This window comes from Branchiostoma belcheri, unplaced genomic scaffold, assembly GCF_001625305.1.
Source record: "Branchiostoma belcheri isolate BF01 breed outbred unplaced genomic scaffold, Haploidv18h27 scaffold130, whole genome shotgun sequence".
In the NCBI taxonomy this organism is placed as follows: Eukaryota; Metazoa; Chordata; class Leptocardii; order Amphioxiformes; family Branchiostomatidae; genus Branchiostoma; species Branchiostoma belcheri.
The window spans coordinates 344,458-358,869 of NW_017802714.1; the positions used below are offsets into that span (position 1 = coordinate 344,458).

General features: G+C 41.5%; 1 protein-coding gene across 1 annotated transcript in view; it reads right to left on the reverse strand.

Moving 5' to 3' along the window:
* Positions 1-3,105: 3,105 nt before the first annotated feature.
* The window catches only part of LOC109464005 (sushi, von Willebrand factor type A, EGF and pentraxin domain-containing protein 1-like), a 36,675-nt gene continuing 25,368 nt past the window's right edge, over positions 3,106-14,412 (reverse strand). The window contains exons 14-23 of the mRNA XM_019760925.1: positions 13,366-13,551; positions 12,169-12,349; positions 10,555-10,709; positions 9,598-9,768; positions 8,742-8,915; positions 7,471-7,689; positions 6,480-6,653; positions 5,659-5,829; positions 4,889-4,963; positions 3,106-4,356 (exon numbers count right to left, since the gene is read on the reverse strand). Coding sequence (XP_019616484.1) covers positions 4,001-4,356; positions 4,889-4,963; positions 5,659-5,829; positions 6,480-6,653; positions 7,471-7,689; positions 8,742-8,915; positions 9,598-9,768; positions 10,555-10,709; positions 12,169-12,349; positions 13,366-13,551 — 1,862 coding nt within the window. The 3' untranslated portion in view covers positions 3,106-4,000. The remainder of the gene's footprint in view (positions 4,357-4,888; positions 4,964-5,658; positions 5,830-6,479; positions 6,654-7,470; positions 7,690-8,741; positions 8,916-9,597; positions 9,769-10,554; positions 10,710-12,168; positions 12,350-13,365; positions 13,552-14,412) is intronic.

A 14,412-nucleotide genomic window follows, 5' to 3' on the forward strand; every position in this document is an offset into this window, starting at 1 on the left:
TATGGGTTCACCACACCACGAAGTGGTGGTGAACCCATATTGCTTTTTCTTATGTTTCTCCTCCTCCTCCTCCTCCTCCTCCTCCTCCTCCTCCTTCTTCTTCTCCTGCCATTTTTATTTCACTGAAGTATGGAGTGAAATACTGTTTTTACTGATGATTCTTCTTCTTCTCCTTCTCCTCCTGCCACATCTTTAAATTGATTCAACTCCTTCATTTTTGGGCGAAATTACCTGGAATTTCGTATAGAGGTAGAGTGGGTAAATACCCCTAGGCGTTTTTTGAATTTTTTTGATACAAGAATTTTTTTTTACAATCGTTTTATTTGCTTTTTTAGCGGTCCCCATAGGAAAGTACTGTGGGGGCGTACGCGCGTGACGTAATAAGAAAGGAATTCGGCGGTATGCCCATATATGGGCATGCAAGCATGAACCTGATGCAGACCAATCTATTCTTCTTGCTGATTGGCTGTTGGATTTGATTGGATTAACTCAATTAACACCTGTTCAAAGCCATTCCATTTTGACAGTATGAACTCAAGTGTTTTGGTAGGTACAGCACAGGCCACGAAATACGCATCGATTTTCGAGGGACGTTCTGCGGGAGAGTGCAGGACGCTGTGCGGGACTTCCCTCGGGAGAGTGCGGGACGTCCTCCGGGAGAGTGCGATACGTTCTGCGGGAGAGTGCGGTACGTCCAGCGGGAGAGTGCGGTACGTTCTGCGGGAGCCAGACATTTTGCTCTTCTCTGTTGGAACAACGCAAGTTGGAGGTCAATGACCTGCGCCCGGCGTGTAAACAAAAAAGTTACGCGGTACGCAATGTGTATCGTCGGCGCGCGCGCCACGGTATCAACAATTTTCCGCAATCTTTACCAACTAGTATTATCTAGGTTCTGTTATCGATCTCCGAAGAATCACCAAAATTGTAGAGTGTACAGGCGTTCGTTTGTTGTTGCTGAGAACATCGCGAGACGGCTTCCTGGCGAGCGTCGAGGGCTTGCATGCCCGACAGTTTTCGAAGATTGGACAGGGAGCGGCTAGTAGGAGCCGGCGGCTTCTACTAGCCGGGTTGATAGTTAAGTAACATCAAGGTGGTTCAAAAGCAAACCTGATAAAGAAGGAAACCCCGTAGTTAATAGTTGAAAGTCTTGGTGCCTTGAAGCGATCGATACCGCCATGCTGTTTACTTTTTATGACATACAATGCAGTGAGTGATGTGTATCGCACCGAGTTAGCTCGGTTGGAAACGCGCAAGGCGGCAATCCCAGGCATTGCAAGTTCGAACCCCAGTGCATCGGACATTAATTAACTATCAAATTTTTAACAATTTTATCATTTTTAACAATTTTATCAGTTTTAACAATTTTATCAGTTTTAACAATTTTAACAATTCTGCATTTTAACAATTTCAACTATTTTTATTTTCTTTTCGTTGTTTTGCTTTTAACATTCAAAAACTGATTGTTCTTACTCAAGAATGTCAATAACTTAGAATGTTAGTCTTTTGTATTTTTCCAACATACAAACTAAAATCACTTTGATGTTGTCACAAAAGTATGGAGCTGACAAGAGAGAAGGAGTACGGCACTGTGCCAGTGTGAAGAATCTACAGAGGTATTACCAGTCACTAGTAGCAAGAGATAGAGCACATTGAATGATGACGATGAGGACGAATCATATGAAGTACTATCATAGCTAGTACAGAAATTCTACTGCTTTACTTTACTTTCCTTCACTCTGTACATGCAATTAGCTCACTGGCATGATTTTAAAAATAAAGGTTATGATAATCATATTATATGTATAGCTTATTCAATGTATGGCTTCATAGTTTATGTGATTGTTAATAAGGCCATGTTGATTTGATTGTATGGATGGCATCTGTGTGCGCATCGGTTTTCGTTAGTTTAAAGCTAAGTTTACGACAATGATACAAAACATCTGGAAACTAAGCAAACATACTCTGTAAATTGATTACTGTAATTCCCAATTTTTTTCACTGTACCGCAACGTAACGCAAGCGGGAGGTCTATGTTCACGGTTTCACTGTCACCTCTGTACCGTGAACTTATCATTACAGTTAGGAAATAATTCCTGGACTTTCTTTTTCCTGCAACTGTCACCACCGTGAATATATAGTTCCGTGAACATGTCCATGTTTCTCAGACCGTGAAAATTTTGCTACCGTTAGTAGTAGTTGCAATTTCGTCATTAGTAGTATTTAGATACTAGTACCTGCAATATATAACTTTGAGATTGAGATAAGTGTAAAGTAAAGCTGTCGAGATTTAACGTGCTTGTCGTCGTATCTTTGTAAAAAAAAGGGAGATAATGGCCAAGTGCCATTTTTGTAAATATCTGTCGAGATTCAAAAAGCTTGTCCTTGTATAATTGCAGTATGATTTATTCAGAATCTTCTATTTTTGTATGGGGAGGGAGATGGAGTGAAATATTACATTTGCTCCGAAGCAAATGTTGGCCTTTCTAAATGGATTCAGCTTCTTCATTTTAGGGCCTAAGGTCCTGAAATTTGGTATGGAGGTACAGTGGGCAAATACCCCTAGGCGTTTTTTAAATTTTTGTGATACAGGCTTTTAGAATGGTTTTATTTGAGTTTTTTGGCTGTGTTATAGCAAATGTATTACTGTGTTACTGTGCCGTGTTTACCACGTCTGGGCATGAGTCATCACAATGGAATGCAGGGCATCAACCAATAGGCATGCAGCTTTCCTCTATACTTCTTGCTGATTGGCTGTTGGGATTTAACTTGATTAACACCTGCACAGAAGCATTTCCATACTGACAGTATGTCTTTATTCAAGTGTTTTGGTAGGTATTTCAAGCTTTTCTGCTCCAGCATTGGAATGCGGGGCATTGTAACTTTTTTTTATTTTGAAAATCAACAGTTTGCATTATGCAATTAAAAATCCTAACCAATAAAGTAGGGAATAGCTATCCAACTGTTGTTTTAGTTGTATGTTACTTCATATTATAGTTATATCAATGTAAATCATTGTTTTCCCTTGTGTTTCTCATTCTTTCCCTGCCATGTCGTAAAATGTGGTGAACCCATCGCTGTATTTGCTCCAAAGCAAATATTGGCCTTTCTAGTTCATCATAATTTAAATGCTAATTCTGATTTCTTTAATATGTTTTCTCTTCGGCTTCTTTTTGGCAGTGTAAGACCTAAAACATTACTCTGTAATGTGGGTCAGTGTTGTTACGAGGAAAACAGTATGTTTCAGAAGACGTGGAAAATTTGGTAGCTTCTTTTATTACAACACCTGACTTCTCTTGTAATCAAAGAATGGGTAGTTTGAAATAGAATTATTTCGTTAGTCATAATATTTGACATATTTCTTTGCCAGCGGAAAACTAAACACCCGCTGAAATAAAACATATTTCGTTATCCGTAATATTTGATGCACAATTTTACAGGTTTTTATGTTTTACCACACTACTGCAGTAGAAACTCATCAACACTAACCCCATACGAGTTCAAGAGTAGACTTCTTGTGTTGCTGCATTACTACTATCCAGGAGTCCATCTCTTGTTATTCAACTACTACCGTCCAGGAGTAGACTTTTTGTGTTGCTACACTGCTACTGTCCAGGAATAAAGTTCCTGTGTTACTGCACTACCACTATTCAGAAGTAGACTTCTTGTGTTACTGCACTACTACTGTCCCGGATTAGGCTTGATCCTGATCTGTTATTCTGTGCATTACTACTGTCCGGGAGTAGACGTCTTATGTCATTACCCCACTCCTGTCGTGGAGTTCACTTCTTTTGCTACTACTGTACAGGTAGGCGTAGACTTCTTAACTGTAATATTCCTGTGTAACTGTAATATTCCTGTCCAGAAGTAGACGTCCTGTGTTACTACACTACTAATGTCCAGGAGTAGACTTCTTGGGTCCATACACTAAAACTGTCCAGGAAAAGACTTCTTGTGTAACTGTAACATTCCTGTCCAGGAGTAGACGTCCTGTACCAGTACACTACTTCTGCCCTGGAGTAAACTTCATGTGTGTCTCCACCACTTCTGTCCCAGGGTTAGATTTCATATCAACACAGTTGGTTAAGCTGTTGAGCTGCTGTTCAACCTCACTGTCCCACACCTCCACATACGTGGTTTCGTCCACCACTAGCAGCTGGTAGGTGAAGATGATGAGGTAAGACGAGTCCAGTGGCAGGAGACGGGGAGGGTGACATCCACACGGGCCTTGTGAGGACATCACCGGGACAATCAGGTTACCTGCTGGCAGCTCGGAGATCGGCAAATGAAGGCTTTCCTCAACACTCAGGGTCACCCAAGACTCGTCTGCAGCAACCTCCAAGACTTTGGTCTTCAGAGCTGAAAAGAGAATTTGTTTTCGGAATAATATGTTGTACACGACTATAATCAACATGAAGGGTATACTTGGAGCGGGGGTATCAGAATATTGTTGCTGTATAATACAACTGCTGCCTCGGCAAAACTCAATGCTAAATTGCCACATATTTTCATTGTTCTATGTAACTACGCAATAAATGAATTCTATGTACGTAGCTCAGACAGATATATGCACAAAATTGGATGTACACTATGCAGATAGGAATGGATTAATTTGCATAATGAGAATTTTAATGTTAGATAAGGGCTTTAAGACATGCAACATGTGTGATGGTATGTGGAACATTAACAGATATCAATTACACAAATAAGGGCGTCATCTGGATTATTAATACGGAAATTCTATAATTTCTTATCAGTAAATGAGGGAATTTTATAAACTTGTTGTTTGTGTAAGGTAGGTAAAACTGAGCATCATTATGGGTAAATAATGCCAATGTGAAGCCTGTGTTTGTAATTACATGAAATTCTAAGCTTATATAACTATCCATACCGTGTGATCCGAGGAGGGTGGAAAAACGACAAGCTGTGTTTAGCTGCATCACTGTTTCACATGTCGGGCAGCGCACTGTAAGAGGTAACCATACAGACATGCTGCCACATTTATTGGTATGGTCTATCTTGTCTTGGAGGAGTATTGAATTCGAGGAGCAAATCACCATTTTTTACATGATTAAGTGTGAATAATTACTGCTCATTATCATAATTCATGCCCCTCACACAAGATGCCTCCAGGCAGCCATGTTGATGACCTTTGACTCAAGGTCCATAGGCAACTAGGTCTTGGGTCACAATCTTTGAGTTTTCTGATTCAATTTGTTCATGTAATTCAGGGGGCAACATAAAACTTAAGGGAACTTATTACCTGGAAGAAATATTGAGGACAACAGAAGACTCACATGTTTTAAAAAAATGCTAGGGTCAGTTTTGATCCCACTGGACCAGATAAAACCTTTCTAGAATAACTCAATCAAACTCAGTAAAACGTATAATAAAGTATAAGACCTATATACAAACAAACTCAAAAGAATAATTTTGTTTTCGACAAGAAATGTAAAAACGGCACATATTTATATGCGCCTGGGTTAGTTTTGACCCCATACGGTGGTTTGAGGGTTAATATTGTAAGTGTATGAATAAACATAAATTGCATATTTTACTGGCAGAGACTTCGATTGGAGTTTCTGTTAACAGAGACTCAAACTGCCAACGGGGATATCTATCCATTCTACCAGATTCTTACCCAGACATATACCCATTTACCTGGGCACGTCTGTAGACACTGATCCCTGGACAGGAAGTTGTTTTCGTTGCCCCCACAACCCGTGTAGACGAACGGTAGACATTCCCCACTGTCGGGATGGTAGGTCCAGCGGGCAAGACCGAGACTGCAGTTTCCAGGGACTGCAGTAGGCAGGCTGCACACTACAGATGCTGCAGTAATATCATCAATCGGGGAACAATTTGATACAATCTGAATTGTTCAATGACACAATTTGCAATCTAAGGATGCTGTGTTGTTAAAGGCATCCAATACAGTATCAGGGTGGCAAACTGGATTTTTAAAGTCAATTCTCTGGTCATTATCCTAATGTAGTCCTATTCCAAAGCATACTAATATCTGTGAGCCAAAGATGCGACAGGCTGACCATTAAAATAAATAGATCCCTCACATAGCTTGTTTTGGGGCTATTTTGAACGCTTCTAGTATTGAATGATGACGAAAAGGTGCTAAGGCATGGCGGTGGCATTTAAATGACAGTGATGTCAATATCAGACAAATTTCCTCATCCAGAATATTTTTCCCGTGACATTGCAGTGGAAGTCTTTAAGGTTTTGTACTATCTCTTCCCAGCTCCAAAAATCCCTAATTCGGCTTTCTTACCAGTTTGTCTGACTATACACAGAATCAATCCTAGACACCATTCATATCAGGCCACTCCTATCAAATATGATGCGCATTGTCGTCAAGTCGCTTGTGTATAGTATGTACCTTAGAAAATGCAATATAAAGTGCACATTTCGCAACGGGTCATGCATGGCTTACTTTTTTTCTATTACAAGCTCCAAAACGGAAGTCTTACCGTCACAGGCAGCATCACACTGGTCCTGAGAGTCAAACCCCTGAGGTCCTGTCATGCACAGTCCAGCAGGAACGAGCTCGCAGCTGGCTTTATCATTGTCCATGTAGTACTGATGGGTGCATTGTGTCAGGTCATCATCTGGAACGGCTACTGGTGTATCATAGCATAGACCGGCTGCAAGACCAGGCACGGTGGTAGCAGCAGTTAGCATTATGAGATCATTATGAAGCAAACCTCTCCATTGAACGCTTGAGAAGCGGTCACGGCGGAAGTGTAGTTTTCGAGGTTAAATAAAGGTAAACAAAAAAATTCCAAACAAGAAACTGGCCTCTTTGAGACTTCTTTTGCACGAGGTATTAAAACCCTTGTCCTGCTGTGCGCAACATATGTCGCGCGGCACATACAGTACCATCTATATAACACCCTGTATAGGTACGATTTGGGGGTATTTCTCGTGCAACGCATCACACCGCAGCGAAACGCAACGAATGCAGAAGTAACTATGCCACTGCAGGGCAAAAAAAATTGGGGGTCTATGATCTAATTAAGACATAAAATTATTGAAAAATATTGTGCCAGGAATGCCAGCAGGACAAGAGTTAAAGAGGTCATCTACATCAGATAATTACAACATCTCTCAACAAAGACGGGGGGTGCCACAGACTTCTGCACGTGTGTCATCTGCATAACATGCCGTCAAAGAAGCGATGGATTGCTTATTCCTCGACAAAGACTGGAGTTGTAGAGTCGAAAACTTCTTGTGTTGGAAATTACAATGTACCTTACGTGACACCATATTGCAGAGATGAGGATAAGAATCAATGATGAAAACAGAGGTGTCTGATATGAAGTGTTCATGCCGTGTAGGATTTCATTCTACGAATTTAATTTCGTTGCTTTGTATTTTGAAGAAATGGAACCAGCATGTGATGTAATACTTAAAACATTTCGTGTTTTTTTTTAAATGTATGTAGTAATGTATTGCTTCTACCTTTTTCACAGAAGCCTGTATGAACCACTCCGATGTCCTGACCCGTTGAGCAGGATGTGACTTCCATCTGACATTCATTTCCATACGACTCCGCGTCTGAGCCACAGACTGGTTCTGGTCCCACCGAGCAGTCTGCAGCTGTCTTACAGACACAGGTCGGCGTCCCGTCATCAAGAACACATTTCTCCCCTTTCCCACAGGCGTGATTTTCACAGTGACCTTGGATAAGGAAATCAGGAAATTAATTTTTAACGAGTTTACTTGGCCGTGCAAGGCAATACTGACCATTTCGTTGCCCAGAAATAACGCTCACTGATGCAACATCTCTTCTCCCTAAGTCAGGAACATCAAGCTTGAATAACTGACTCAATTTGCTTAATTGTAGTTACTTGACGATGTATATATGTAACGTTATCTGTATCCCATTCTTTTGTTGTGACCTGTACGTAACCCAGTGGGTATGTGTGTACAATAAATGTATTCATTCATTCATTCATTCATTCATTCATTCATTCATTCATTCATTCATTCATTCATTCATTCATTCATTCATTCATTCATTCATTCATTCATTCATTCATTCATTCATTAAATACGAGGAGCAGGGTTTGGGAAAATTGTCTGTAGCCCAAGTATGCTGTTTTTTATTGTACATGCCCTTCCATTGCCAGCTGATTTTGTCATTAACATGAAAATATATTCGTACATATTAGAGACAATATACGTGATGTATTAGCTTGCAAATAATTTATTCCGGTTATTCTTATATATCTCCAGTTACGGTCATATGTCCATGAAACCCTTGCCAGCATGTTTTTCTAGTGTTGGTTTGGGATTTTGTTTGTAAATGTAGAGCATAAAGCCCTCTTTACATTGTGTTTAAAGCTACGTCGATGCTACGTCGGGGCGGCAAAACTGGATTTTCAAGGTCAATTTTTTTTTATTATTATTTTAATAAAAAGAGTTGAAACTATCCTATCCCATTGCATACTGGTACCTGTGAGGCACACATACGATGCTTTGTATACACCGTAGGCTGGTTCTAGGTATTTGTGGTTGGTACCCCAAAATAAACAAAATGCCTCACGTAGCTTGTTTGGGGGCTATTTCAAAAGCAAGTATGAAACGATGACGAAGGTGTTTTTGAGAAGTGGCAGTAAGTATCAATATCATACAGATTACCTCTTCCAGAATATTTTATTTTTGTCTTCCACCCTGAAATTGCATAGGATGCCTATAATCTACAATGTATACGTAGGGAAAGTACATACTGATACAGTCCGGAACATTGCTGCTCCAGGTACCGTCATCTTTACACACCAGGTCCGCGTCTGAGCTGAGGTTATAACCGTTCTCACACCAGAATGAGACTTCGGTCCCCAGCAGGAAAGACGTAGGAGTCATCCCGCCGTGTGCAGGGGCACTCACCTCACTGCACCTGTACACTGGGATGTAAGACACGCGTAGGTTATAAAAATCATATTTCACTCCATACAACAGAGACTCAATAACCATGGGAGTGAAATATACTGCTTTCCTCCGTGTTTCTTTTCCTCCTCCTCCTCCTTATTCTACCATTTCGTTAAACGACTCATCTTTTTTTTATTAATGGAGATAGTTTGGCAAATATCCATGTTATTTCTATCTTATTTTTGATAAAGGCCAAATAAAATTATTTTATTGTTTTTTTTCAGACAACAAATGTACATTTTGGGCTCTGTAAGTTTAGAGAAATTAGGATGAAATGTAGACATTCAAATAGAAAACTCATTTCGGGATATGTGTATGTACACCGTGTTATTCAGTAGCCTGGTATCCATCTTATCGTCTTGTCGTGGTTGGGGCATAGTAGTTAGGGCAGGCTCTAATAGTTTTCCCCCGCCTAGAACAACAGGGGGTCCGGTAGGAGTGTTACGCTAATAGAGATGGCACGCCGGGGGAGGTGATTTTCCCCACCACGTGGTGGAGCTAATCAATCTCTCAACATGAAATATCTCCCGGGAAAAGTAGCTGAAGCGGGCGGAAAAGACCTCCTCCAGCCCCGAGGAAAACCAGCCCAAGGCACGATAAGATACCAGGCTAGTCATTCAGTCGATTCAAATGATAACAGATACAAGTAAATGTTACCTTGACAAGTTGGCTGTTCTCCTGTCCATTCTCCTGTGGCCTGACACTGTCTGGTGCTGTTCCCCACCAGTCGGTACTGCTCATGGCACGAGTAGGTCACCTGACTCCCCACCGTGTGACTCCAGCTCGTCACAGTCCCGTTTTGAGGCGGCAGAAGCCGGCTGCACGAATCTGTACAGACAGACAGACAGACCGTCACCGACGCGCATTTCCGTCTCGTAAATGCGTTCCGGTCGTTGCGGTCATTCCAAAAGATAATACTAATTCGAAATGGGATGTATCTGCATTTCCAAACGCGGTCCATTCCAAAATATGCTTGGGAATGACACGAATGTGGTGTTCCAAAAAAACGTAATCCATTCCAAAACATGACTTTCATGTCTTAGTTATAACCTTAACCCTAATCTAAACACATACTCATACAGAAAACTCTAAGCAGATCTAGACACGCAGACAAACAAGGCTTACTTGGTAGGCATAAGACAGAGTCCCTGATGATCCAATGTATGCAATACTCTAGATAAGCGTAGTCGGCCACGTTATGGAATATTCCAAATCATGGTCCAGCTGCGCCATGATTTGGAAAGCAACGAAGTGGAATGTTGTGTTCCATAACGTGGTCCATTCCAAAACGGAATAACGTTTTGGAATACTACAGTCCAGTCCGTACATGCTATCATAAAAGAAAATTAACGGCTCTTGGTGAGCTGATGTTGACACATTGGCGCACCAAATCCGTAGGGTCTTTTTGGCACACTGTTAGACGGATTAGCCTAAGAGGCTCGGTGGGCGTCACTCCACCGTACAGGTGGTGAAGTCGTGTAAAGTGCCTTTCCAAAGGGCAGAATGTCGGGCCAAGGTGAGTATCGAACCCGGGATCCATTGGTTCCGAGTCCAACGCTCTAACCATTGCACCGACGCCTCGCCATATGCTATCATAAATCCAGACCAACTTACTGAGAACCCGCACCTCCACAGCGACCCCCTGGTGGTCCGGGCTGCCTGCCTGGCAGGTGTAGTTCCCGGCGTGCTGTTTGGAGATGGACGGGAGGAACAGACGCTTTTGATTCCCGTCATCCACGAAGTACTGATCAAAAAAGCCCATCGAGGTGCTAAACATATCAATGTGAAAGTAGTTGAGCATTAAAGGTACATGTATTTTGAAAGTGGACAGTGCATGTGATGACGCCTTTCATAAAGCTGTGCATTCATTAAGCCCCTGTTACACATAGCCGAATATGGCCACCCGAACACTGCCGAACTCTCCCGAAACATAATGTCGGGAGCAAGGTGACTGAGGTTGGCTATTGTTCTGCTGCGCCGGCTGAATGTTAATAACATTCTGGTGTGGACGGGAGGTTAGGGCCTGTTCGGCTTTTAGTTGGCAGGTGTCCGTGAGTAGGTCAGCAGTATTTGGGGCGTGTTCGGGGGGTCAAATTTGACTGTCATGATGTCTTGTATGTGGGTAAATGTCGGCAAAAGAAATGGGCCTCCTAGCGTATTGTTATGACACTGCAGTGGAACCTTGTATCTTTTGATCTGAAGATGGCAAGGTCACTAAACTGAAAAGGTGCCTGGTTGCCACGTGTTATGGACTGTTGCATTTAGATTAACAAACAAACAAACAGACAAACAAAAAAACAAGGTAGTATAGGTAGCTCTTGGGCTGACAAAATAGTGACATAAGTGTGGCCCCCTAAAACCTATTTCTGCAAGTGCATGAGTTTTTCCATTGATTCTCGTTACCATTCATCTCGTTACCATACATATCGTGATCTATCAAAGACCAAATGACACCAAAAAAAGTCTGTAAAATACATACAAATATCGAAAGTCTGCATAAAATAAAGTCACTTGAAGTTTGTTCCAATCATGATGACTAAGAAATTGAGTTTGTACGGCCTTTTGAAAGTGAATTTTTGGAGACTATCCAGCAAGGTTCCCAATCGCCCGCCTCAGGCATCTCTATTTGAATCTCTGTTTTTATTTTTGCATTTCTGTGCTTTTTCCTGGCTAACATCACAAGGTGACATCAGCTCAGGAAAAAAATACCAAAATCCAAATATAAAGTGTTACAGAGTGTTGCATACCTAAACCCAATTTTAGGTTCAGGTCCGGATTCAAGTCCAGAGGTTTAGGTTCAGTTCCGGATATGTAAGTCCGGACCTAAACCCATGGCATATACAAAATTGCATGTTGGCAACCTTGCAATGTTGTCTGGGTGAAACTTTGGCCACATAACATGGAGGCCGGTACTTGACGATGCCCGATGGCAATGTTTTCTTCAGTTTGCAGCAAAGAGTTTGCAATCTACGGAAGGTTTTAGGTGGTTTGGAAAGTCTTTTATGGTAATAAGTCCGGACTCGGTTCTTGACTTTTAGGTTTTTTTGGACTTGAACCTAAACATTCTTACAAGTCCGGATCCAAGTCCAGTGAACCGGTATGCATCACACTCATTCTAACAGGAGAACCGTTCATATTTATTGTAAATGTGTCTGTCGGCAATATGTCAACTACAATCACATAAGGTCATATTTTGGTGTCATGAGCACTTTAAAGTAAGTACAGGACCTGTGGTTGCTAGAGCTGGCTTGGCTGTTCCATGGTTGCCACCTCCATGAGAGTTCCAGGATGCGCAGGTTCCCCTCAGACGTCAGTGTACAGTCCAACACCAGGTCCGCTCCAGTGTACACCTCTATCACGTCTCCGTCTACATGCGGCCTCAGGCCGTGCTGCAGCTGGAAAGTCAACTCTAAAACAAACACAACAAGAATTCGGAGGTCTCATACCTCCATGCATGAAATATATGAGTTTTGTAAATGTTTTTTTTATTTTTCTCATTGACTATTGAAATAAGGTCGTAATTAGCATAATCTAGTTTAATTTATGGTTCTCTAAATTCAAATGACAATATTTTTCGTGTAAAATTCCTCCCCTTTGTCATACATTTCAACATGTCCTCATTAATTATGCAAATGACCTCTACATTAACATAATATATACATCGTGGTGTTAACCTTTAAGAAACCTACACATGTTACAATGTACAATTCCCATCATTCAACAATAAGGAGTCAAAGAATTTTTACATGAATTATGCAAATTAGGTCATAGTTTGCATAATTGGTGTCTGTTGATGTTCCGCCTGCCACAGATTGTTAGTACATTGTATGTTCGTACCATTGGGTCTAAATGCGGTAAGTTAGCTACAAGCTACATGTGAGTTATTCATTCATTTATTCATTCATTCATTCATTCACAAGAGAGTAACGGGAAAACTATGGTATCTTTTATATTATATATTATACTTATGATTTACATGCTTCTTCTCTCTTCTGTATTTGTAGACGGATTTAGTTTTCTGATGGTAAAACTGTTTCAAATAATGTGTTTCTGTCGGTCTCATAGTGAGGACGCTGACTACTAAAATGTATTTCATTTTCCACTGCATTCATTGGGCAATATCCACACAATGAGTAATATACAATTATAGATGTACCTCTCCCCATATCTCAAGTCATCCGTGAGAGGAGACTTCGTTTTGCTGGGCATTCTTGGAGGAGTAAGGAAGAGATTGTTAGTGACGTCCTTCTCTGGGCACCCAAACATGGGCTTGCTAGTGTAGGCAGACCCTGCACAACCTAAATACATCAACTGTGTGAGGTTGCGGGCTGCAGACCGGAAGACCTGCCCAGGGCTATGGAGGATAGGGAGAGTCACAAGAATCCGTGAAACTCTCATGACCAGATGATGATGACGTGTACTTACCCGGCACGCACTGTATGGGTTCAGCGTCCCAGCCGTTTGCCGTGCAGGTGTGGACATGTTGTCCGACAAGCACGTACCCCGGGTAGCAACCGTACACGGCCGTGTCCCCCTCATACAGCACGTCACAGTCAGGGCTGGCCTGGCAGGAACCGTGCACGGGGGTCCGGAACCGGCCAGAACAGGACGCTGTATAACGGTGATGATTTCAGTAGTATGAAGTGTAGTAATATAGAAACAGGTAAATATCATAATGTAGCCCCTGACCATCAAATTTCTGCCCATTTTGTACAAAGCAAATTGAAGATAGATATCACTTTGTTATGGAATGCACTAATTTAAAATATAATGTTTTACGTAATGATCCATTTACATTTCTCGAAGCACAACAGATTTCAAGAGTCCCGATGCCAGAGACGGATTTGAATATATCTTTACATGTAATAATTCTCACAATGCAAAAAGTAGGTACACAAAAGACAGCTTTGTTATCAGGAAAAAAAATACCGAAATTTCATCAAAGACATACTTGTGCTGGCCCTTATTGTTTGAGTAATTAGGATTTATTAGATTTTATTCCATATTAGGTCTTATATCTTATTCTATACTTATTTTTTGTACTACTACTACTATGCCATACGTTGTGCCATGTGCAGTTGTCATTTTATGAAAAACAATATGAAAGTCAATCTGAGTTAGTAAAGTACATAATGAGAACAAGAAAATTGACACCGAAATTTTCGACCGACTCGCCCCCGGTTTTTATCAGCTTTCTGACCCGAGTGTTGTAGACACGTGATTTTTGTATCTATCAGTAAAGTGACTTTGCGAGAGGAGTGAAAGAGGATATCTACACCAGGGCATACCAACCTTCTATCGACCTTCTATCCGGGACGAGGGGCGGTACCGACTCCTCCTGGTACCGGTGACACATCGACCACTCCCCTCCCCCTCGTGATTTCGCCTTCCACGGGTCAAGAGCTCTAACGACTTCGTCGTCCCGCTAGTGGTTTGGTCCGCCCCGCTTTAGCGATTACGCACCCCCCCCCC